Source organism: Eleutherodactylus coqui, chromosome 12, assembly GCF_035609145.1.
Source record: "Eleutherodactylus coqui strain aEleCoq1 chromosome 12, aEleCoq1.hap1, whole genome shotgun sequence".
In the NCBI taxonomy this organism is placed as follows: domain Eukaryota; kingdom Metazoa; phylum Chordata; class Amphibia; order Anura; family Eleutherodactylidae; genus Eleutherodactylus; species Eleutherodactylus coqui.
The window spans coordinates 106500489-106525336 of NC_089848.1; the positions used below are offsets into that span (position 1 = coordinate 106500489).

General features: G+C 44.0%; 1 protein-coding gene across 1 annotated transcript in view; it reads left to right on the top strand.

Annotated features, from left to right (window-relative positions):
- Nucleotides 1-455: 455 nt before the first annotated feature.
- The window catches only part of SVIL (supervillin), a 160130-nt gene continuing 135737 nt past the window's right edge, over nucleotides 456-24848 (top strand). Inside the window, exons 1-2 of the mRNA XM_066584709.1 lie at nucleotides 456-546; nucleotides 23441-23578. Coding sequence (XP_066440806.1) covers nucleotides 456-546; nucleotides 23441-23578 — 229 coding nt within the window. The remainder of the gene's footprint in view (nucleotides 547-23440; nucleotides 23579-24848) is intronic.

Below are 24848 nucleotides of genomic sequence, written 5' to 3' on the forward strand. Positions count from 1 at the left end.
AAATCATTGGTTTCATAATTCTGCGTTTTCACTCACTCTCGCATGGCTTGATTTTATTGCAAGTGTTAAGCCACCATAAATAAGGCCTAAGGCCTCATGTCTATGGGCAAAAGATTATTTTAAATCCGCAGCGGATCACCCGCATGTGGATCCGCATCCCATAGGGATGCATTGACCACCCGCGGGTAGATAAATACCCGCGGATCGTCAATAAAAGGGATTTTTAAAAAAATGGAGCATGAAAAAATCCGGACCATGCTCCATTTAGGTGCGGGGCTCCCGCAGGGATGGCTCCCGCAGGCTTCTGGAAGCCGCCCGGATCCGCGGGAGACCAAAATCAGAATATACTCACCTGCTTCGGATCTTCCCTTCTTCGCGGCTTCATCTTCTCTCCGTCGCGGCTGGATCTTTTTTCTTCGGGCCGGCGCATGCGCGCGGCACGCAACTGACGTGCCATGCACATCCGCCGGGCCGAAGAAAGAAGATCCGGCCGCGACGGAGAGAAGATGAAGTCGCAAAGCAGGGAAGATCCGGAGCGTGCGAGAGGTGAGTTTATTCTTCTTTTCAGCGCTCATGTCCGTGGGGCAGGAGGGACCCGCTACGGATTCTCCATGGAGAATCCGTAGCGGGCCTGATTTTCCCCGTGGACATGAGGCCTATAACCTTTGAATGTGTTGGAAAAGAGGAGTCTATAGAATAGTGGCAGCCCTTCACAGTACAGACACATATTAAAAGAATTACATTTAATTGAGACTGTTTAAAAACAGGGTACCAAATTAAGTTGCATGTGTCTTGCTCCCGTATAAGCAGTAGACAGAGCGCAGGCAACTGGAACAGACTCACATCTAATAGAAATACGCCTACAAGCTTTTTCCTCACCACCGCCGTAAAATTCCAAAATTTCAGTCGGGTACATTCAGTGACCCATCGGGCCACCTCAAAGTTCCCCATGTTAAAGTATAGACGAGAGCCGTTAGGGAGATTCAAGAGTTGCTAAGTGACAGACATAGTCTCGTGGCATCTTCTTCACCGTCCCGAGACTATGAACGTCCCTGCTGGCTGAGGCGCCAGTGAGAGACAGAAGTCCCGATATGACTGACACCCCCCAGAACTAGTTAATATAAGCCCAGTTGCCCCAGAAGCTCAGGTACCACAAGGCTCTGTCCTAGGCCAGTGTTGGTCAACATTGTTATAAATGATCTGGAGGAGGGAATTGATGGGAAACTGATCAAATTTGCAGACGACACAAAGCTAGGAGGGATAGCTAACACTAGGGAAGAGAGGGAGAGTATTCAAAAAGATCTAGAAAAGCTTGCGCAGTGGGCGACGACTAACAGGATGGTATTTAACAAGGAGAAATACAAAAGTCCTACATCTGGGCAAGAAAAATGAGGAAAGCACATACGGAATGGGAGGAATTGGGCTAAGCATCAGCACATGTGAAAAAGACTTGGGTATACTAATAGATCATAGACTGAACATGAGTCAACAATGTGATGCAGCAGCCAAAAAGGTAAACACAATTCTGGGATGTATTAAGAGAAGCATAGAGTCTAGATCACGTGAGGTCATTATCTCCCTCTACTCATCCTTATTTAGACCTCATCTGGAATACTGTGTCCAGTTCTGGGCACCCCACTTTAGAAAAGACGTTTTCCCACATAACATCATATATAACGTCTTCCCCACATATCATATATAATGTCTCCCACATAACATCATATATAACGTCTCCCTCCATCTATATATATAAAAGTAAATGTATGTCTGTCTGTTTGTCCTTTATGCATTACTACACCATCCATCCGATTGCCATGAAACTTTGGGAAGTTGTTGAGTACACTCCCACGTAGGTTTCTGGCATAGTTCATCTATCCTAAAATAGGTGGCGCGTGTCCCACCAAAAATTCTGGAATAGGCAAAGTTCTCCAAACATGTAAACTTATCATATGGGACGAATGCACAATGGCTCTCACATGGACAACTGTATGTGGCCAGCTCACGCCTCGGAAAAGCTTTTGATTTATTCGTGTACGTACCAGACGGAAAAACAAAAAACATCGCGGAAATGTTTTCCATATGAAAATGAAGAAGTTTCAATAAAAATGACGCAATGTAAATTCAATGTTATCAGAACGAGATTCCTTGAATTTCCTTTCTTCTGAGATCGCAGCAACGTGTGACGGGTATACTATATATTATAAAGCTGAGGTAACATGAAAGCTGCACTGCGATTGGTTGTTATATCTTATACTGAGGTAACATGAAAGCTGTGCTGTGATTGGTTGCTATATATTATACTGAGGTAACATGAAAGCTGTGCTGTGATTGGTTGTTATATATTATAAAGCTGAGGTAACATGTAAGCTGCGCTGCGATTGGTTGTTATATATTATAAAGCTGAGGTAACATGTAAGCTGTGCTGTGATTGGTTGTTATATACTATACTGCTGAGGTAACATGAAAGCTGCGCTGTGATTGGTTGCTATTCCTTATACTGCTGAGGTAACATGAAAGCTGCGCTGCGATTGGTTGTTATATATTATACTGCTGAGGTTACATGAAAGCTGCGCTGCGATTGGTTATATACTATACTGCTGAGGTAACATGAAAGCTGCGCTGTAATTGGTTGTTATATGTTATACTGCTGAGGTAAAATAAATGTTGCGCTGTGATTTGTTGTTATATATTATACTACTGAGGTAACATGGAAGCTTCGCTGTGATTGGTTGCTATTTCTTATACTGCTGAGGTAACATGAAAGCTGAGCTGTGATTGGCTGTTATTTTTTTATACTGCTGAGGTAACATGAAAGCTTCGCTGTGATTGGTTGCTATATATTATGCCGCTGAGGTAAAATGAATGTTGTGCTGTGATTGGTTGCTACTTCTTATACTACTGAGGTAACATGAAAGCTGCGCTGTGATTGGTTGCTATATATTATACTGCTGAGGTAACATGAAAGCTTCGCTGTGATTGGTTGCTATATATTATGCCGCTGAGGTAAAATGAATGTTGTGCTGTGATTGGTTGCTACTTCTTATACTACTGAGGTAACATGAAAGCTGCACTGTGATTGGTTGCTATTTCTTATACTGCTGAGGTAACATGAAAGCTGAGCTGTGATTGGTTGCTATATATTATGCCGCTGAGGTAAAATGAATGTTGTGCTGTGATTGGTTGCTATTTCCTGTACTGCTGAGGTGACATGAAAGCTGCACTGTGATTGGTTGTTATATATTATACTACTGAGGTAACATGTTATCTGCGCTGTAATTGGTTGTTATATATTATACTACTGAGGTAACATGAAAGCTGCGCTGTAATTGGTTGTTATATATTATACTACTGAGGTAACATGAAAGCTGCGCTGTGATTGGTTGTTATATATTATACTACTGAGGTAACATGAAAGCTGCGCTGTGATTGGTTGTTATATATTATACTACTGAGGTAACATGAAAGCTGCGCTGTGATTGGTTGTAATATATTTTACTGCTGAGGTAACATGTAAGCTGCACTGCGATTGGTTGTTATATATTATACAGCTGAGGTAAAATGGATGTTGCGATGTGATTGGTTGCTATTTCCTGTACTGCTGAGGTGACATGAAAGCTGCACTGTGATTGGTTGCTATTTCTTATACTGCTGAGGTAACATGAAAGCTGTGCAGTGATTGGTTGCTATTTCTTATACAAGTGTGATCCCTCAGGGCTAAGGGTGACCCCATTAGAGTACATTTCCAATAAGTCCATTTCGGATCTTCGAAAAAAGGAAATGTTCTGGATTTTCAGACTGGATACGCTGGTTCCTAAATGAGGTATTAGAAAAAATGTAACAAAACAAAACACCAAACAAAAAAACTTTATTGCACCCAAATAAACTTTATTGCACAAAAAATTCCAAATTAAGTTCATATATATATATATATATATATATATATATATATATATATATATATATATATATATATATTTCGGGGGGGGGGGGAGGAAAAATTCATAAGATGTACTCCAACGTAACACATCTAACAAAACAGTTTTACTTTTTTTTTTTTTTTCCCACTGCTATATATCATAACAAATCCTATATAAATGTCTGTGATTGGATCTATGCTGAAACTGATAACAGGAGATTTTTATGATATTTTATGATAATTCATGATATATTATATAAGACATATGGTTTATGCTAGTAATGTCTATGTTATTAAGTATACTAAAGTTTTTAAATTCATATTATCCATCAAAAACGGGAGTATAACGTGAGATAAAAATAATACCTTTTTTGGTATAAAACGAGCAGCTTAATTGAACTGCATGCTTTCTTCCCGTTTTATTAATTTTTTACTTCAATTTATTCCTCTAATATATATAGAAAAAGAACATGGTATCCATAGTTTTTCTAATACATGATTAATATAACATATAAATCAAGAGGTCTTGTCCTCTATAGATGAGCACATCAATACACTCATAGATCACATGATTGTGCCATATAGCTCCGATGAACTACAGCGTGCCTCACTATTAGGCGACTCACGCACCACGCGATGACATCATCCTGCAGACGCATCACATGATCAGACCCTCGCAATGATAGCTCTGATCCCGGGGAACCACGGCGTTCCTCGTTGCTAGACAGCGCACGTACGACGGAATGACGTCATCCCGCATTCATCACATGACCGGGGCACCCACCGGAATCTTTTCGATGAGAGTTAGAATTCTAAATAACCCAACTTCTAACAAGGGCTGGTTTCTTTACCAGCTCGCTTTTGCATTCAATTTTAAAGTATATTTGTTATTTTTAACTCCAGTCCACTATACGTTTCTGCATGCTGACGCCATCACGCTGACGCCGAGACTCCGCCCACAGTATGGCGGGGGCCGTGAGCATTGCCATGACTGCTAAGTGTAAGTCACTTCTTTTAAACTATTTAAATGATTGTAAATTGTATTTTTGTATGCTTCAAAAAGGCCCTTTACAGGGTTGAAACGCGTTGCAATAAAACTTCACCTTTATGGTGCAGAAAGATACACTTCATCCCGTGAAGCGCTATACTGGATATTTTTTATCTGCGATTGGTTATATACTATACTGCTGAGATAACATGGAAGCTGCGCTGTGATTGGTTGCTATATTTTATACTGCTGAGGTAACATGAAAGCTGCGCTGTGATTGGTTGCTATTTCTTGTACTACTGAGGTAACATGAAAGCTGCGCTGTGATTGGTTGCTATTTCTTGTACTACTGAGGTAACATGAAAGCTGCGCTGTGATTGGTGGCTACTTCTTATACTACTGAGGTAACATGAAAGCTGCGCTGTGATTGGTGGCTACTTCTTATACTACTGAGGTAACATGAAAGCTGCGCTGTGATTGGTTGCTATTTCTTATACTGCGGAGGTAACATGAAAGCTGCACTGTGATTGGTTGCTATTTCTTATACTGCGGAGGTTACATGAAAGCTGCGCTGTGATTGGTTGCTACTTATACTGCTGAGGTAACATGAAAGCTGCGCTGTGATTGGTTGCTACTTCTTATACTGCTGAGGTTACATGAAAACTGTGCTGTGATTGGTTGCTATATTTTATACCTCTGAGGTAAAATGAGTGTTACGCTGTGATTGGTTGCTATTTCTTGTACTGCTGAGGTGACATGGAAGCTGTGCTGTGATTGGTTGCTATTTCTTGTACTGCTGTGGTGACATGAAAGCTGCGCTGTGATTGGTTGCTACTTCTTATACTGCTGAGGTGACATGGAAGCTGCACTGTGATTGGTTGCTATTTCTTGTACTGCTGTGGTGACATGAAAGCTGCGCTGTGATTGGTTGCTACTTCTTATACTGCTGAGGTGACATGGAAGCTGCACTGTGATTGGTTGCTACTTCTTATACTGCTGAGGTAACATGGAAGCTGCACTGTGATTGGTTGCTATTTCTTACACTACTGAGGTAGGGTGCCTGCACACGAACGGAATTTCCAGCGCGTTATTTTAGGCACATTATCTGCCCCCAGACCGCAGCCAATATACTCCTATGAGGATCCGCAGTTGTCCCCAGACGGGCGGATTTGTATCGCGTTTTTTCACGCACGTGAAAAAATCTGCGACCTGTTCTAATTTGGGTCGGATTCTGCGCGTGAAGCCTCCAATACAAGTGAATGGGTGCGTTTTTTCACGCAGTACATCCGCAGTGCAGCTGCGGATGGAGTCACTGGTTGCTATGACTACAGGAAGTAGGCATGGTAGGAGGCGTCCCAACACACAGCACAGAGCTTCACAGGCACATTTCAGCAGCAGCACTGCCCTTTCAATTGTATTTTGCAATGGCACTATTTATTGTACCATATAATTTACTGAAAACCTTTAAAAAATCGTAATCGGAGAGAAAAAAAAAGTCTTTCCACCATCTTTCGGTCGTCCTGTTTCTGCAGCGCACAAAGTGCAACAAAAACGACCTGATATTTTTATTCTATGGGTCAGTACGATTACTACGATACCAAACTTATATAGTATTTTTTTTGATGTAGTACTTGTATTTTTTTTTTTTATATATATAATTTTTTAAAATTATTTTCTGTGTCCATTTTCTGCGTGCAATAACTTTTTTATTTCTTTGGCGACATAGTTGTATGAGGGCTCATTGTGTGCGGTATGTCCTGACGTTTCTGTTGGTACCATTTTCGCATACAGTTGACTTTTTGATCCCCTTTTATTACATTATTTCTCGGAAATAGGTTGACCGAAAAAGTGCATTTCGGGCGTAGTTTCTTTATTTTTTTTACCACATTCACCGTGCAGGGTAAATTATACATTACTTTGATAGATCAGACTTTTACGCATGCAGCGATATCTAAACAGACACACTGCAGGACGGACGACTCTCCGCAACGCTGGCAGAAAAGAGCACATGACCGGCTCCATTGCCGGACTTGTGTTCTTTCCTCCAGCTCTGTGGAAAGACGTCCATCCTGCATGTTGCCAGAATAATTTAACTGTGCTCGCACAAGCAAGAGGGACAGAACGGAGTCTGGGTGTTGGTTTTTAAGCTGTTTTCCAAGGAATGGGCAGTTCTCTAGGGGTTGGGTTTACAATAAGAGGCGTCTGCTGGTTTTTCTACGTGTTTTTTTCCGCAACACATCCGCGTATATCTGCGCGTGATTTTTTACGCATCCGCACCTATCCGCAAGCACATTTAGGTACCATACGCGCGTGAAAATCCGCTAGCGGAATCCGGAACGCTCGTGTGCAGGCGGCCGTAACATGGAAGCTTCGCTGTGATTGATTGCTATATATTATACTGCTGAGGTAAACTGAATGTTGCGCTGTGATTGGTTGCTATTTCTTGTACTGCTGTGGTGACATGGAAGCTGCACTGTGACTGGTTGCTACTTCTTATACTGCTGAGGTAACATGAAAGCTGTGCTGTGATTGGTTGCTACTTCTTATACTACTGAGGTAGCATGAAAACTTCGCTGTGATTGGTTGTTATTTCTTATACTGCTAAGGTAACATGAAACCTGCGCTGTGATTGGTTGCTATATATTATACTGCTGAGGTAACATGAAAGTTGCGCTGTGATTGGTTGTTATATATTATACTGCTGAGGTAACATAAACGCTGTGCTGTGATTGGTTGCTATATATTATACCGCTGAGGTAAAATGAATGTTGCGCTGTGATTGGTTGTTATCTATACTGTGCACATCTCCAGCCCCTTTACCCTCTGTATCACCCCATTACTTGTAGTATGTAAGCTCGTTGGAGCAGGACCCTCACCCCTATTGTATCAATCAACTGATTACTATATGTAACCGTGGTTCTGTAATGTTTGTATTTTGTCTTTCTGTATTCCCCCCTGTCTATGTAAGCGCTGCGGAATATGTTGGCGCTATACAAATAAAGATTATTATCTATATAGATAAAAACAAATGTATGTATGTCTGTCTTCGCAGCAACGCGCGACGGGTAAGCTAGTAACAAAATATAGAACGTCTTCCTTAAGGATGAGCGAGTATACTCGCTAAGGCACTACTCGTCCGAGTAATGTGCTTTAGACGAGTATCTCTCTGCTCGTCCATAAAGATTCGGGGACCGCTGCGGCTGACAGGTGAGTCGCGGCAGGGAGCAGGGGAGAGCGGGCGGGAGAAAGGGACAGAGAGATCTCCCCTCCGTTCCTCCCCGCTCTCCCCGCAGCTCCCCGCTAAGCAGCGGTCCCAAATCTTTAAGGACGAGCAGAGAGATACTCGTCTAAGGCACATTACTCGGACGAGTAGTGCTTCAGCGAGTATACTCGCTCATCCTTAGTCTTCCTCCATAACATCATATATAACGTCTCCCCCACATAACATTATATATAATGTCTCCCCCACATATCATATATAACGTCTCCCCCCATAACATCATATATAGTGTCTTCCCCCATAACATCATATATAACATCCTCCCCCATAACATCATATATAACATCTCCCCCCATAACATCATATATAACATCTCCCCCCATAACATCATATAGAACGTCTTCCTCCATAACATCATATATAACGTCTTCCCACATAAGATCATATATAACGTCTTCCTACATAACATCATATATAACGTCTCCCTCACATAAGATCATATATGACGTCTCCCTCACATAAGATCATATATAACGTCTCCCTCACATAAGATCATATATAACATTTTCCTCCATAACATCATATATAACATCCTCCCCATATCATATATAACGTCTTCCCCATAACATCAGATATAACATCCTCCCCCCATAAGATCATACCGTATATAACATCTGACCCCATAAGATCATATATAACGTCTCCCTCACATAAGATTATATATAACGTCTCCCTCACATAAGATCATTTATAACGTCTTCCCCCATAACATCCTATATAACATCTCCCCCCATAACATCATATATAGTGTCTTCCCCATAACATCATATATAACGTCTTCCCACATAACATCATATATAACGTCTTCCTCCATAACATCATATATAACATCTCCCCCATAACATCATATATAGTGTCTTCCCCCTTAACATCATATAACATCTCCCCCATAACATCATATATAACGTCTTCCTCCATAACATCATATATAACATCTCCCCACATAACATCATATATAACATCTCCCCACATATCATATATAACATCTTCCCACATATCATATATAACGTCTCCCCACATAACATCATATATAACATCTCCCCCCATAACATCATATATAACATCTCCCCACATATCATATAGAACGTCTCCCCACATGTCATATATAACGTCTTCCCCACATATCATATATAACATCTTCCCGCATAACATCATATATAACGTTCTCCCACATAACATCATCTATAACATCTCCCCCCATAACATCATATATAGTGTCTTCCCCATAACATCATATATAACATCCTCCCCCATAACATCATATATAACGTCTCCCTCACATAAGATCATATATAACGTCTCCCTCACATAAGATCATATAGAACGTCTTCCTCCATAACATCATATAGAACGTCTTCCTCCATAACATCATATAGAACGTCTCTCCCACATATCATATATAACGTCTCCCCCACATAACATTATATATAATGTCTCCCCCACATAACAGCATATATAACATCTTCCCACATAACATCATATATAACGTCTCCCCACATAACATCATATATAACGTCTTCCCCACATATCATATATAACATCTTCGCACATAACATCATATATAACGTTCTCCCACATAACATCATATATAACATCTGCCCCCATAACATCATATAGAACGTCTTCCCACATATCATATATAATGTCTTCCTCCATAACATCATATATAACATCTCCCCACATATCATATATAACATCTTCCCACATAACATCATATATAACGTCTCCCCACATACCATCATATATAACGTCTTCCCCACATATCATATATAACATCTTCGCACTTAACATCATATATAACGTTCTCCCACATAACATCATATATAACATCTCCCCCAATAACATTATATAGAACGTCTTCCCACATAACATCATATATGTCTTCCTCAATAACATCATATATGACGTCTTCCTCCATAACATCATATATAACGTCTCTCCCACATATCATATATAACGTTTCCCCCACATAACATTATATATAATGTCTCCCCCACATAACAGCATATATAACATCTTCCCACATAACATCATATATAACGTCTCCCCACATAACATCATATATAACGTCTTCTCCACATATCATATATAACATCTTCCCACATAACATCATATATAACGTTCTCCCACATAACATCATATATAACATCTCCCCCCATAACATCATATAGAACGTCTCTCCCACATACCATATATAACGTCTCCCCCACATAACATTATATATAAAGTCTCCCCTACATAACAGCATATATAACATCTTCCCACATATCATATATAACGTCTTCCCACATAACATCATATATAATGTCTTCCTCAATAACATCATATATGACGTCTTCCTCCATAACATCATATATAACGTCTCTCCCACATATCATATATAACGTCTCCCCCACATAACATTATATATAATGTCTCCCCCACATAACAGCATATATAACATCTTCCCACATAACATCATATATAACGTCTCCCCACATTGTGAGGGTATATATATATATATTGCCATATGTGTTTTTTATGCTTTATACCTGTATGCAAGTTTTATTCAATTCCAAATGAAAAAAAAACTTATATGTCGCCTTACATCAGATATCCCAAGAGGCCTTGCCAGGCTTGAACAAAATGTATCAGCAAAGAAGAATCGGACGAAGGACGCGTGTACTTGGCCGTTTTCCCAGAAACAAGATATCAAGATGTTCAAATGTACATAATTTTCACTGTCTTAGGCCCGAAATCCGGACTTCTTAGAATGGAGTGGGTGATTCTTTGTACTGGAGTTAATTGAATACGTGATTTTCTGTACGTAAGCCAGAGGCGCCAGTATCAAGGTTATGACTGTTGTATGACTTTCACTGTCTCAGTCCGCAAATCCGGACTTCCCATATATGGTTATAAGCCCATCACCCCGTGGTGGTGAGGGGGCAGAATGTATAAGATCTCATGTAATCTGTAATAAAGCACGACGTCGACGTGGGCACAGCTGAGAGCCATGTCCCGTGTGAGAAACTATACCAGACCTCTGTGTGGTGTCTATTCTTACGGCCGGCAACGGGGCAAGTGGGGTGGGCCCGATTGGTGTTGCACTTAGAATTTTAACCCTCATAAATGGCGCAACCAACTGGGGCGGTAAAATCGGAGCTTACAGCGCAATTCACCCAGATCCACGTCACAGAGAAACCGTCCTGCTGCAAACCGAGCCTGATCAACTCACTTAGAACTCCAGGTAAGACAGACATATATTTATGTTGTGTTTTACGCTGAGAGTCTTGCAGCGAGACTGACTATCTGTGGTTTGTGACCGGACGGGTTGGGTTAAGGCCTCATGTCCACGGGGAAAATCAGATCCACTGCAGATTCTCCATGGAGAATCTGCAGCGGGTCCCTCCTGCCCCGCGGACATGAGCGCCGAAAATAACAATAAATCAGAATTAACTCACCTCCCATCCGCTCCGTTTCTTCTCTTCACCGCGGCGTCATCTTCTCTGCCTCGCAGCCGGATCTTCTTTCTTCGGCTCGGCGGAAGCGCATGATGACGTCGGTGACGTGCCCCGCGCATGCGCCGGCCCGAAGCAAAATGATCCGGCCGCGACTGAGAGAAGATGGCGCCGCGGAGAAAAGAAGAAACGGAGCGGGTGAGTAAATCCCGATTTTTGTCTCCCGCGGATCCGGACGGCTTCCATAGGCTTCAATAGAAGCCCGCGGGAGCCGTCCCCGCGGGAGACCCGCATGAAAATGGAGCATGGTCCGTATTTTTTAATGCTCCATTTTTTTAAAAATCCCTTTTATTGACCATCCGCGGGTATTTATCTACCCCGCGGGTGGTCAATGCATCCCTATGGGGTGCGGATCCGCGGGCAGAAGAAGAGTTAAAATCCGCTGCGGATTTTAATTCTTATTTTGCCCGTGGACATGAGCCCTAAGAGTTCTACACGGTAACTAGTGTGGGCTCCGGGTTTGCCGTCATGGACCACTGACCGTGATATGCGCACCAATGGCTCACCCAGAAATTAGTCTGTAGTTTATTTGTACTTTGAAGTCCGTAGCGTTTTAGCGATAGTGGAGATTGTTTGTTGTATCTGCAGAATTTTTTTCTCTCTTTATTTTCATTTAATCTCACAAGAGAAGGGACCCTCGGGTTTAGTTTAGTTAGTTGTTAATGGTTTAGCAGAGAGGGATGCATTTTGTGAGATAGGCTTCATAAGAAAAAAGGGACTCTCGGTCGGTTTGCCTTATATATGGGGCTAGCAATTTGATTTCAGAGAGATGCATTTTTATGGGGCTGGTTCCATAAGGAGAAGGGACCCTCGGTTGTTCTGCCGGTATATAAGGGGCTGACAATTTGAAAATTAAGAGGGATGCATTCTATGGAGCGTGTTATTATTATTGTTATTATTGTTGTTGTAATATGCGTAAGATCTTATTAAAGAAGATAGAGCCCCTCAAGGGCTGCCGCCGTGTGGATGAATCTGTAAAATGTAAGAAAACTCTAATGAAAATGTGTGACACCGACCCGCACGGCAGATTACAAAATGGTGTCTGGGAGGGAGGTCTTTAGGACCGAGAGGTGCCTTGAAAGACCAAGGTTTGCTAGAAAATGCTGGAGGAGGAGGAGAGAGATAGACAGTCAGAGTAAGTTACGTATGTACACATTATTTGTTTAAGAAAGTATCCGTAAGTGAAATGTTGAAAAGTACAGTAAGTGATCAAGAGGGCGTCAGGAGAGTGTCTATTAAAGGTTATATTGGCAGTTAGGTAGGGGAGAGAAGTATGAGTAACAAGCAAGTCGATAAGTAAGTTACAATGCATGTGATTTGTTGGTAAAGAGAGATGGAAATGTGTATAATACAAGATAGATAATAGATAATATGTATAATCCATACTAGGTGGATATATATGTGTATATATATATACTGTAAGTGCAAATAGTTAACTGAGATTGCTTTTAGGGGAGAAGAGTTTTGTTGACATGTAGCTGCGACTCTGTGTAGCCTTCCAAGGTCAGGAAGATAACAGCGAGAGAGAAAATGCAATAACAACCTTGGTTAATATCTTGGCTTGCTTGCAATGAATTGAAATGAATTTAATTAGTTATACTGTCTTAGTAGGCAGGGAAATATAGTAATTTCTAATGTATATTCTTACTTATACAGGGGTTGAAAATGAATGTTGCAAGGTCCCAGGATATGTGTTAATTATGATTTCAAATGTTTTTTTCAATAGTTTAAGCTAAAACTTATTCAGTATGTGTTTCATAGTCGCGGAGAGATAAGACAGGTTTTAAAATGGTGGGGGCTTTCAGAACTCACTCCAAATTCAGGGTCACAGAAACTAAATACTTCAGTGTTTAATACAGCATATAATAGCTTCAGTAGATAAGAAATATAGAATATTTCAGTCACTCAGCAAACTTTTTCACATAATTTGTCAAAGATAGCGCTCATTCACAATCTCATCTCAATAGAATTATGTACTTTATAAAATGATAAGCACTCACCTCAATGTTTTTCAGCTGATGTATGTATGTTTGTCAAACTTTTTTTGTCCGTGCATCTGCATGGACTGGTACACCTTCAAGGGGGGCGACGGAGCAGACTTGAGAGCATGGATGGATGAGAGTTGGTGACCCGTGTTTGGGCTGCGTGGAGTGTGTGATGTGGATAATTGACTGGGGATAGAAGTCCTCCCCATGCATGGGACTTTGCTTGGTTGTGATGTGGATGCTTGGACTGTTACGCTGAAAAGGAGCTGAGAAGACGGACGCACGGAGCCAATATCGAAGGGGTGGAGCTAGATGATGTAATAGTACGTAGTAATGTTTCATCCCTCCTCTTGCACGAGGGAGGGGGTGAGAATTTTGAGCAGCTAGTAAAAGTTTGTTTTGTTTTTTTTTCTCCTGTCTGAAATTTTGATAAGACTGCAGGCAGGAACAGACTAATAATGAATTCACTTAAAGGGATATCACATTTCAAATATGAGTAGATGTTTTGTAGATTATTCTGCCCCGGTGTAACTCATGTTTCTGTTATACATGCTAACATCTTACAGACCTTATCTGCTTCCATCAAATCTTTTTACAATGTTGTAATAACTTAAACCCGGCTACTATTGTTCCAATTGCGTACCCTGGTTTAAAGGGGGGGAGGAGAATGCATAGGTAATCTAGGTATTGCAAGTCAGCCATTTTAGGTATTGCAAGTCAGCCATTTTTAAATTTTTTGCAAGTCATTTTTACAGTTTTAAATTTTTTGCAACAAGGTTCTGATTTTTTTGAAATAGAATACCAGCCTGATTGTCTAGCATTGATGCAACAAGAAAATTTAAGTTTTAAAAAAAAGTTACTGAAAGCCCTTGTTAATAATGCATATTTTGAGTTGTTTTTTATAGATGGTACCCAGGGTGATTGACGACTCCACACTGGATATACGGTGGTTACACAACATGACACGGTAAAAGCAGAATGTCTCCGCATGTCGCAGCACAAGAAGCGGAATTAAAAGCACTCACGGAGGCGTGTAGAGTGGAGGAAGGTAAGACGGCAAACATTTACACTGACTCCCGGTATGCATTTGGCATAGCTCATGATTACGGCCCAACATGGAAGGCCAGACAGTTTTTTACCACAGCAGGACAGCCAATTAAAAATGTTGCAGCGGTGCAGTCTCATGGAGGCCCTACTTCTACCTGACAAAGTGGAAAGCTCACACCAATTCCTACACCAAAGAAGCAAGAGGCAACGCCATCACAGACCACACAGCAAAAGCAGCGGCCCTCAAGCCGTGGAAGAAAGAAGAAAAGAAGAATTTAACAATAACTTGGACTTTGATTTGAACTTGAACTTTGATAAAAATCTTGGACTTTGATAAAAATCTTGGACTTTGATTATAACTTTGGACTTTGACTAAAACTACAAATGGACTAAAAAGGGACGGCGTATGGTGAACAGTCAACAGAACTTGCTTACCATAGTCCCTGTGCCCAATGATGGCCCAGCTGACGCACGGAAAGACGCACCTCTCAAAGCAGCAATGATGACGACGCTTGAACGAGGACGGGTGGATCCTTGGTTTTCTGTAGCTGCTGCATCATTTGTCCAGTTTTGCATGATCTTTGCCGTAAGCAACAGGGCAGAAATAAATTTGCCACATCACACTTGCCTAGACCACTCTACCCATTTCAGGGATTGCAAATTGGCTACATTCAGCTCCTACTTGTTGGGAAGCATGAATATGTGCTTGTTGTTATTGTTGATGTCTTTTCAGGTTGGAGACCTCCCCTGTTACCAAAGTAAATAAGCAGGTAACCGCACGGAAGCTCATGAATGAGGTAATCTGCAGATACGGGGTACCGGAAGTGATTGAGTCAAACAAAGGTACACACTTCACAGTTGAAATAATACAACACATCATGTCTGTTTTGGGTATATTCTAGGCTTTTCACACACCCTACCGTCCGCGGAGTAGGGGGAAAGTAGATACAAAAGGCAATGAAGAAAATGGTAAAATTTTGAATTGAGTGTTTTCCATTAGTTTTTTTTCCTTAGGAGGATACATGCCACAGTGGCAGAGTTTGGGGAATGATTTTCTTGTTAATTTTGTCATGAGCCTCTCCAAGGAATTGTCAATAATGTATTCTGTAGTCTCTGCTTTTCTCCCAGGTCCTACAGATGAGTGTCACAATCTAAAACCAGGTGACAGGGTCTATATAAAAAAGTTTGAGCGAGAAACCCGGTTTGAATGTCCCTACCAGATGTTGTTCACCACCCCAACTGCAGTCAAGCTCGAAGGAAAGCCCACTTGGATCCACACTTCGCACTGAAAAAACTAATGATCCTGCATATCCTTTACATGCTATAATGTGGTACAATTCCTCTAACATACACCTTTGACTACTGTACACTAGCTCCCTGTTTCAGAACAAAATTAATACAATTAAATGTGCAATATGAAGAGTACACTGAGGGTGAGAATCCAACACCGCATCGTGCTAAGAGAGACATTGACGCTCAAGGTGGTAACTTTGGTCCACATGTACACATAGATGCAATAGGAGTGCCAAGGGGGTGCGAGATTAATTTAATTCTAGAGATCATGTCAAAGCAAGTTTTGAGTCCTTATTTGCTATTGTCACTGTTAATAATAATGTAGATTGGATGAATTATATCTATTACAATCAGCAGAGGTTTGTAAACTACACTAGAGATGCTTTGCAAGGGTTAGCCGACCAGTTAGGGCCCACTGCATCCATGGCCCTAGAGTAGCCCTGGATATGATTTTAGCAGAAAGAGGTGGGGTATGTAATTTCCTGTATGTGTATTTTCCCTTTGATCAAAAAGAGTATGAGTAAGGGACTGGATAATGTGACCAAAATTTCCCTTGTTTGAAAAAGATGAAGAGCCAGTTCCGATAATGGCAACCACGTATGTTACCAGAAGAATGGAGAGATGGACTAGTACTGTGTCAGCCTCAGTCTCATAAGATGGACTGTCAGTGGACTTCCCATTTGCCTAGGGAAAGTGCAGAAGACCTTAGGTTCCGGCGAGGGCACACCCTGTGGGGTGTTAACTTGTACAGATAGAGGGTATGGAGGCCCGGAAATAAGCCCAGGGAATCCATGGCCTCCTTCTGAGGTGAGGTAGGGATCCCTCCCTTTTAGGAGTAGGGACTTACGGGCAGTGGAGAAACCCTGACGCAAGGGAGAGACGACCGAGGAAGAGTGCAAAGTCTGATGCTTGATCTCCATATTAAGTTTTTAAGGGGGGTTTGTGAGGGTATATATATATATATATATTGCCATATGTGTTTTTTATGCTTTATACCTGTATGCAAGTTTTATTCAATTCCAAATGAAAAAAAAACTTATATGTCGCCTTACATCAGATATCCCAAGAGGCCTTGCCAGGCTTGAACAAAATGTATCAGCAAAGAAGAATCGGACGAAGGACGCGTGTACTTGGCCGTTTTCCCAGAAACAAGATATCAAGATGTTCAAATGTACATAATTTTCACTGTCTTAGGCCCGAAATCCGGACTTCTTAGAATGGAGTGGGTGATTCTTTGTACTGGAGTTAATTGAATACGTGATTTTCTGTACGTAAGCCAGAGGCGCCAGTATCAAGGTTATGACTGTTGTATGACTTTCACTGTCTCAGTCCGCAAATCCGGACTTCCCATATATGGTTATAAGCCCATCACCCCGTGGTGGTGAGGGGGCAGAATGTATAAGATCTCATGTAATCTGTAATAAAGCACGACGTCGACGTGGGCACAGCTGAGAGCCATGTCCCGTGTGAGAAACTATACCAGACCTCTGTGTGGTGTCTATTCTTACGGCCGGCAACGGGGCAAGTGGGGTGGGCCCGATTGGTGTTGCACTTAGAATTTTAACCCTCATAACATAACATCATATATAACGTCTTCCCCACATATCATATATAACATCTTCCCACATAACATCATATATAACATCTCCCCCCATAACATCATATAGAACGTCTCTCCCACATATCATATATAACGTCTCCCCCACATAACGTTATATATAATGTCTCCCCCACATAACAGCATATATAACATCTTCCCACATAACATCATATATAACGTCTCCCCACATAACATCATATAATAATAATAAATAATAATAAACTTTATTTGTATAGCGCCAACATATTCCACAGCGCTTACATAGACAGGGGGGATACAGAAAGACAAAAGTACAAACATTACAGAACCAAGGTTACATAGTAATCAATTGATGGAAACAATAGGGGTGAGGGTCCTGCTCCAACGAGCTTACATACTACAAGTAATGGGGTGATGCAGAAGGTAAAGGGGCTGGAGATGTGCACTGTATGGCGAGGTGGAGAGTGAGGGGTGATATACACATAGACAATGGTCAGACATTTAGCCGTGTGACGGCAGAAACAGTATGACTGCAGGAGCGGTTTATGATGGCTAGCAGGGATTGCAGTCAGTAGGTCAGGGAGCATGTTATCAGGCAGAGTACAGAGGGGTTTGTTTAGGGAATGCGGTATGCCTCCCTGAAGAGGTACGTTTTTAGAGCACGCCTGAAGTTCTGCCAGTCCTGGATTGCTCGGGTAGCCTTTGGTAGTGCGTTCCAGAGGACCAGTGCTGCTCTGGAGAAGTCTTGGAGGCGGGAATGAGAAGTTCGAATTAAAGGGGAGCTCAATCTGGTTTCGTTAGCAGAGCGGAGAGCCCGGGCTGGTTGATGGATTGAGATGAGGGAGGCGATATAGGGTGGCGCTGCACTGTGGAGGGCTTTTTGTGGATGAAGGTGGTGAGTTTAAATTGAATTCTGTATTTAACGGGCAGCCAGTGCAGTGACCGGCACAGGGCAGAGGCGTCCGAGGAGCGGCTGGACAGGAAGATGAACCTGGCTGCCGCATTCAGGATGGATTGGAGGGGGTAGAGTCTGGTGCAGGGGAGGCCGATCAGCAACGAGTTGCAATAATCGATCCGGGAGTGGATGAGGGCAACAGTAAGCGTTTTTAACGTGTCCACAGTGAGAAAAGAGCGGATTCTTGCAATGTTCTTGAGGTGCAGCTGACATGTTCGGGCCAGAGATTGGATGTAGGGGGTAAAAGAGAGATCAGAATCAAATATGACCCCAAGGCAGCGGGCAAGTTGTCTAGGAGTTATGGTGGTGCCACACACTGAGATGGAGATGTCAGGATGAGGTTGGTTAGTGGAGGGTGGAAATACCAGTAAGTCAGTTTTAGAGAGGTTTAGTTTTAGGTAGAGAGAGGACATGGTGTTAGAGACAGCGGACAGACAGTCGGTGATGTTTTGGAGTAAAGGTGCAGAGATGTCACGGGAAGAGGTGTATAGCTGGGTGTCGTCAGCATAGAGGTGGTATTGGAGGCCAAATCTCCTGATGGTTTGTCCAATAGGGGCTGTATAGATAGAGAAAAGGAGGGAGCTGAGGACAGAGCCCTGGGGGACCCCAACAGCAAGGGGAAGAGGAGGGGAGGTAGAGCCAGCAAAGGAGACACTGAAAGAGCGGTCAGATAGGTAGGAAAAAAAACAGGAGAGGGCAGTATCCTTCAGGCCAATAGAGCGTAGCATACTGAGGGGGAGTTTGTGGTCAACAGTGTCAAATGCTGCGGAGAGGTCGAGGAGGATCAGTAGGGAGTAATCGCCCCTCGATTTGGCTGTCAGTAGGTCATTGGATACCCTTGTAAGGGCAGTTTCTGTTGAGTGTTGGGGTCGGAAGCCAGACTGTAGGGGGTCTAGGAGAGAGTGGATAGGTAGCTTACAAGGCGGGAGTAAACCAGCCGTTCTAGTAGTTTGGAGATGAAGGGGAGGTTTGAGATGGGTCGGTAGTTGGCAGCATCAGTCGCGTCCAGAGTCGGCTTCTTTAGCAGTGGGGATATGATGGCGTGTTTGAAAGAAGAGGGAAAGATGCCAGAGGTCAGAGAGAGGTTGAATATAGTGGTGAGATGGGAGATGACCACTGGGGAGAGGGATTGGAGGAGGTGTGAGGGGAAAGGGTCACTAGCGCAGGTGGTGGGGCGAGCAGAGAAGAGCAATTTGGAGACTTCTTCCTCTGTCGCTGGTCTGAGTACAGACAGTGAGCAGGAGCTAGATGCAGTGCTGACAAGACTAGGGTCAGGGCTAGTCTGGGATTGGGAGGTTATTTCCTGACGGATGTCATCTATTTTCTTTTTGAACTAAGCAGCCAGCTCTACAGCACTGAGAAACCGGGGGCTGTGGTTTAGGGCTGAGAAGGGAGTGAAAAGTATCAAAGAGCCGTTTAGGGTTGTGGGATAGTGAGGAGACTAGAGAGGTGAAATAGACTTGTTTGGCATGGTGGAGGGCAAGGTTGTACGTTCTGAGCATGAATTTGTAGTGGAGGAAGTCTGCGGACGTTTGCGATTTCCTCCACAGCCGTTCAGCACTTCTAGAGCACCGCCGGATGAAGCGCGTTTGAGGCGTGATCCAGGGTTGCCGTGGTCTACATCGGATGGCTCGGGTCCTGGGGGGCGCCGCTTCATCCAGGGCATGTTTGAGAGCGGTGTTGTAGTGAGCGGCAGCCAGGTTGGGGCAGGTGAGGAGAGAGATGGGGGACAGAGAGGACTGTAGGGATTCAGCAAAGTTCTGGGTGTGAATGGCCTTAAGGTTCCTGTAGGTACTGTAGGTAGGTGGATGTGGAGAGATGTTAGGGAGCGTGACAGAGAAAGAGAGGAGGTTATGATCCGAGAGCGGGAGAGGGGAGTTAGTGAAGTTGGCAGCAGAGCAGAGCCGGAGGAAGATCAGATCCAGAGTATTGCCATCCCTGTGAGTGGGAGAGGCTGTGAGTTGAGAGAGACCAAGGGAAGAGGTGAGCGAAAGAAGCTTAGAGGCAGATGGGGACATAGGGTCATTAGTGGGGATGTTAAAATCACCTAAGATGAGGGTTGGAATTTCACAGGATAGGAAGTGGGGGACCCAGGCAGCAAAGTGGTCCAAAAACAGGCGAGCAGCACCTGGGGGGGCGATAGATAACTGCTACTCGCATGGACAGCGGGCGGAAAAGCCGTAGCGTATGTACCTCAAATGATGGAAAAGTGAGTGAGGGTACAGGGGGGATGACCTGGTAGGTGCATTTCGGGGAGAGAAGAGCACCTACTCCTCCGCCACGCCTGTCATCTGGTCTCGGGGTATGGGAGAACTGCAGGCCATTGTAGGACAGTGCAGCAGGGGAGGCCGTGTCAGACTGCTGTATCCACGTTTCTGTGAGAGCTAGCGGGTTTAGAGATTTAGCAGTAAAAAAGTTGTGGATAGTGGGGAGTTTATTACATGCTGACTGGTAGTTCCAGAGGGCACATTTAAAGGAGTCAGGGGAGGCTATGCATGGGCTAGCAGTTGGGCTTGGGGATTTTATTAGTGAGCCCGGTAGGGGGTAATAAGAAGGAGCAGTGGAGGGCGGGCCAGGATTGGGAGAGATATCCCCAGCAGCTAGTAACAGCAGAATAGTTAGGGTTAGCAGATGATTAGGAGATTTATGAGGAAGACTGTTATTTTTGTTAGTGGCACTAGGGGGTTTGAGGCTAAGCAAGAAGGTAAAGAGTGCATGCGAGCTGTGCATAGGTGAGGACAGGAGAGAGGGGCTGATGTGAGTAGAGCGCCCCAGAGGTTGGCACTTGAAAGAAGTTCTGAAACTGAGAGCAAGAATGAGAACAGAAGTGACAACATTGGCGATAGCTTTTAAGTGTAAAGCATTAAGGCAGAGTTTGTGGCCTACCTGTCGAACTGCCATGATGGAACTGTATCATACTTTCTCAGCTCATACTTTAAGGCCTCCTTCCCACGAGCGTGACGGGCTCCGCAGCGTAATATTCCGCTGTGAAGCCCGTCACGGCGCCCCCCAGAGCCCCTATACTTACCTGCGGGAGATAGCGTGAAATCGCTTCCCCGCCCACCGCCGCGCGTCACCGCCCGTCACCACCCACCGCCCTCGCGTCACCAGCCGTGTCACGTGCACGGCCGGCCGTGTCACGTGACGCGGCCGGACCGCGTCATTTGGCGTCATATGACGCTCGGCGGTGGGCGGGAAAGCGTTTTTTCACGCTATCTCCCGCTGGTTACAGCGGGAGATAGCGTGAATGGACGGCTTCCATTGACTGCAATGGAAGCCGTCAGTGCGTACAGCCCGTCCTCACCCGCAGAAAATAGAGCATGCTGCGGGTGAGGACGGGAGAAATCGCGGTGCGTAATTCCGCGGTGGAATTACGCATCGTGAGCATTGTACTATTAGGTTCAATAGAACCTAATAGCTGCGGGCAACGCAGCGGATTTTCGCCGCGAATTACGCGGCGGAAATCCGTTCGTGGGAAGGAGGCCTAATACAGCTCATTCGCGTGGCATGCAAGCTTACACTGATATTAAAGTGAAAGTTTAAGGTACGACTAGCAAACAGCTGGGAGTGGCTAATCAGGTTCCAATTGACTAGCCAGCTGACTTTAGCATTGCAAACCTAATGACCAAAAGGGGGGGGGGAGTGAAATTTATTGCTCTCCTTAGATAAAGAAAGCATCTCTGCAAGGATGGGTGAAAGATGCCATTTGGGGGAGGTGGATGGCAGAGGTGACTAAAAGTAAAGTATCATTTACCGATGCAAACAGATGAAATGCAAAATACACAATTCACAGCAAGCAAGCAGCACAGAGGTTTTAAGCAGAGGGAGATATATAACGTCTTCCCCACATATCATATACAACATCTTCCCCCCTAACATCATATATAACGTCTCCCCACATATCATATATAACGTCTTCCCCATAACATCATATATAACGTCTTCCTCCATAACATCATATATAACGTCTCCCCACATATCATATATAACGTCTTCCTCCATAACATCATATATAACGTCTCCCCACATATCATATATAACGTCTTCCTCCATAACATCATATATAACGTCTTCCCCATAACATCATATATAACGTCTCCCCACATATCATATATAACGTCTTCCTCCATAACATCATATAGAACGTCTTCCTCCATAACATCATATATAACGTCTCCCTCACATAACATCATATAGAACGTCTTCCTCCATAACATCATATATAACGTCTTCCCCCTAACATCATATATAACGTCTCCCCACATATCATATATAACGTCTTCCCCATAACATCATATATAACGTCTCCCTCACATAAGATCATATATAACGTCTCCCTCACATAACATCATATATAGTGTCTTCCCCATAATATCATATATAACATCTTCCCCCATAACATCATATATAACATCTCCCCCCATAACATCATATAGAACGTCTCCCCACATATCATATATAACGTCTTCCCACATAACATCATATATAACGTCTTCCCACATAAGATCATATATAACGTCTTCCCACATATCATATATAACGTCTTCCCCATAATATCATATATAACGTCTTCCCCATAATATCGTATATAACGTCTTCCTCCATAACATCATATATAACATCTCCCCCCATAAGATCATACCGTATATAACATCTGACCCCATAAGACCATATATAACGTCTTCCCCAATAAGGGCTATAAGGTCTCGTCAGTCCTGGTTCTTCTTTATGAGTCTCCCTGTTGCTCTCGCCGACCAATCACAGCGCAGCTTACTACCTAGAGCTGCTGTGGAGAAGTGTAAGCTGCCCTGTGATTGGTCGCTGAGCTCGGTTACTGCGAGTAACGGCCCCGTGCGGCCGCCGTGTATAGAGGTGTGTGGAGCCGCCCGTCACCCTCCATGACCCGCCCCGCCCGGAAGCCTCGGCTCTCGGGGACGCGCAGTGAGGGCTGCCGGGAGGATCATAGGACTGAGCTACAAGTGGAGGCGGCGGCGGTGTGGAGCTCCGGCAGAGCCGCGGGAAGCTCTCGGTCTGCGGGGTGAGTGACTACAGGGCGCCGGCAAACTTTGTAGTTGTGGAGTGTGCGGGCCGTGAGAGCGCCCCCCGCCGACCACCCCGGCCTGCAGCCCCCCTCCGGCTCCGCAGCCAGGGCTCCGGGAGTTGTGAAGCGGGGTGTTAGCAGAGCGGGTGGGGGCTCAGCCTCCAGAGTGTGGGGGGCTGTGGGGGCTCAGCCTCCAGAGTGTGGGGGGCTGTGGGGGGGTTCAACCTCCAGAGTGTGGGGGCTCTCCAGAGTGTGGGGGGCTGTGGGGGGGTTCAACCTCCAGAGTGTGTGGGGGGGGGGGGGGGGGGGGGCTCAGCCTCCAGAGTGTGGGGGGCTGTGGGGGAGCAGTTGGAGCAGTCAGGTAATTTTTGGTTATCTGAAGGTTTCGCAACTGACAAGGGTATTGGAGGTCTTGGGGGGCTTCCGCTGCTGACGTTTTTTTGGGGGGCTTCTGCTGCTGACAGGGGTATTGGAGGGCTCGGGGGGGCTTCCGCTGCTGACAGTTTTTTGGGGGGCTTCTGCTGCTGACGGGTATTGGAGGCCTGGGGGGGGGGGGGGGCTTCCGCCGCTGACGGGGGTGTTTGGGGGGCTCCCGCCCCTGCTGTGTGTAGAACCTCCTACATGATACCAGTAATACGATGTCATATCGGACGTGTTATTAGAAATGGCGCAAGGAATGCATCACGTTTTTATGAATACATTAAAATGAGTATACACATACAGGAGCGTTAGATTCTCCTCAGGCTGCATGTACCGATGTCCCAATGCAGAATGTGCCACCCCTCCCGCTCTCCTCATTTAGGACCTAAAGAATGCTCGTGCCAAATTTCTTGCTTGTATGACACCGAGCAGTTACATTTCATAGGGGTGCACTTACTTTTGCCCTTAGCATTGAATAATCGAGTCGTGACCCCTTTACTTTTCCTATTTAGGACCTAAAGAATGGTTGTGCCAAACTTCATGTTTGTACGACATCAGGAAGTTAGAGAATTAGTGGCCAGTCAGTCAGTGAGGGCTTTCACCTTTACAGATAGATAACACAGGATCCACCATTCACAATAGTCACAGCTCACCTCCTCCCCTCCCTGTACTGAGGAGCCACATTTATTTATATATATATATATATATATATATATATATATATAACACAGGATCCACCATTCACAATAGTCATAGCTCACCTCCTCCCCCTCCCTGCTGACAGGAATACACTGAGAGGAGACACCTATATATAGATAACACAGGATCCACCATTCACAATAGTCAC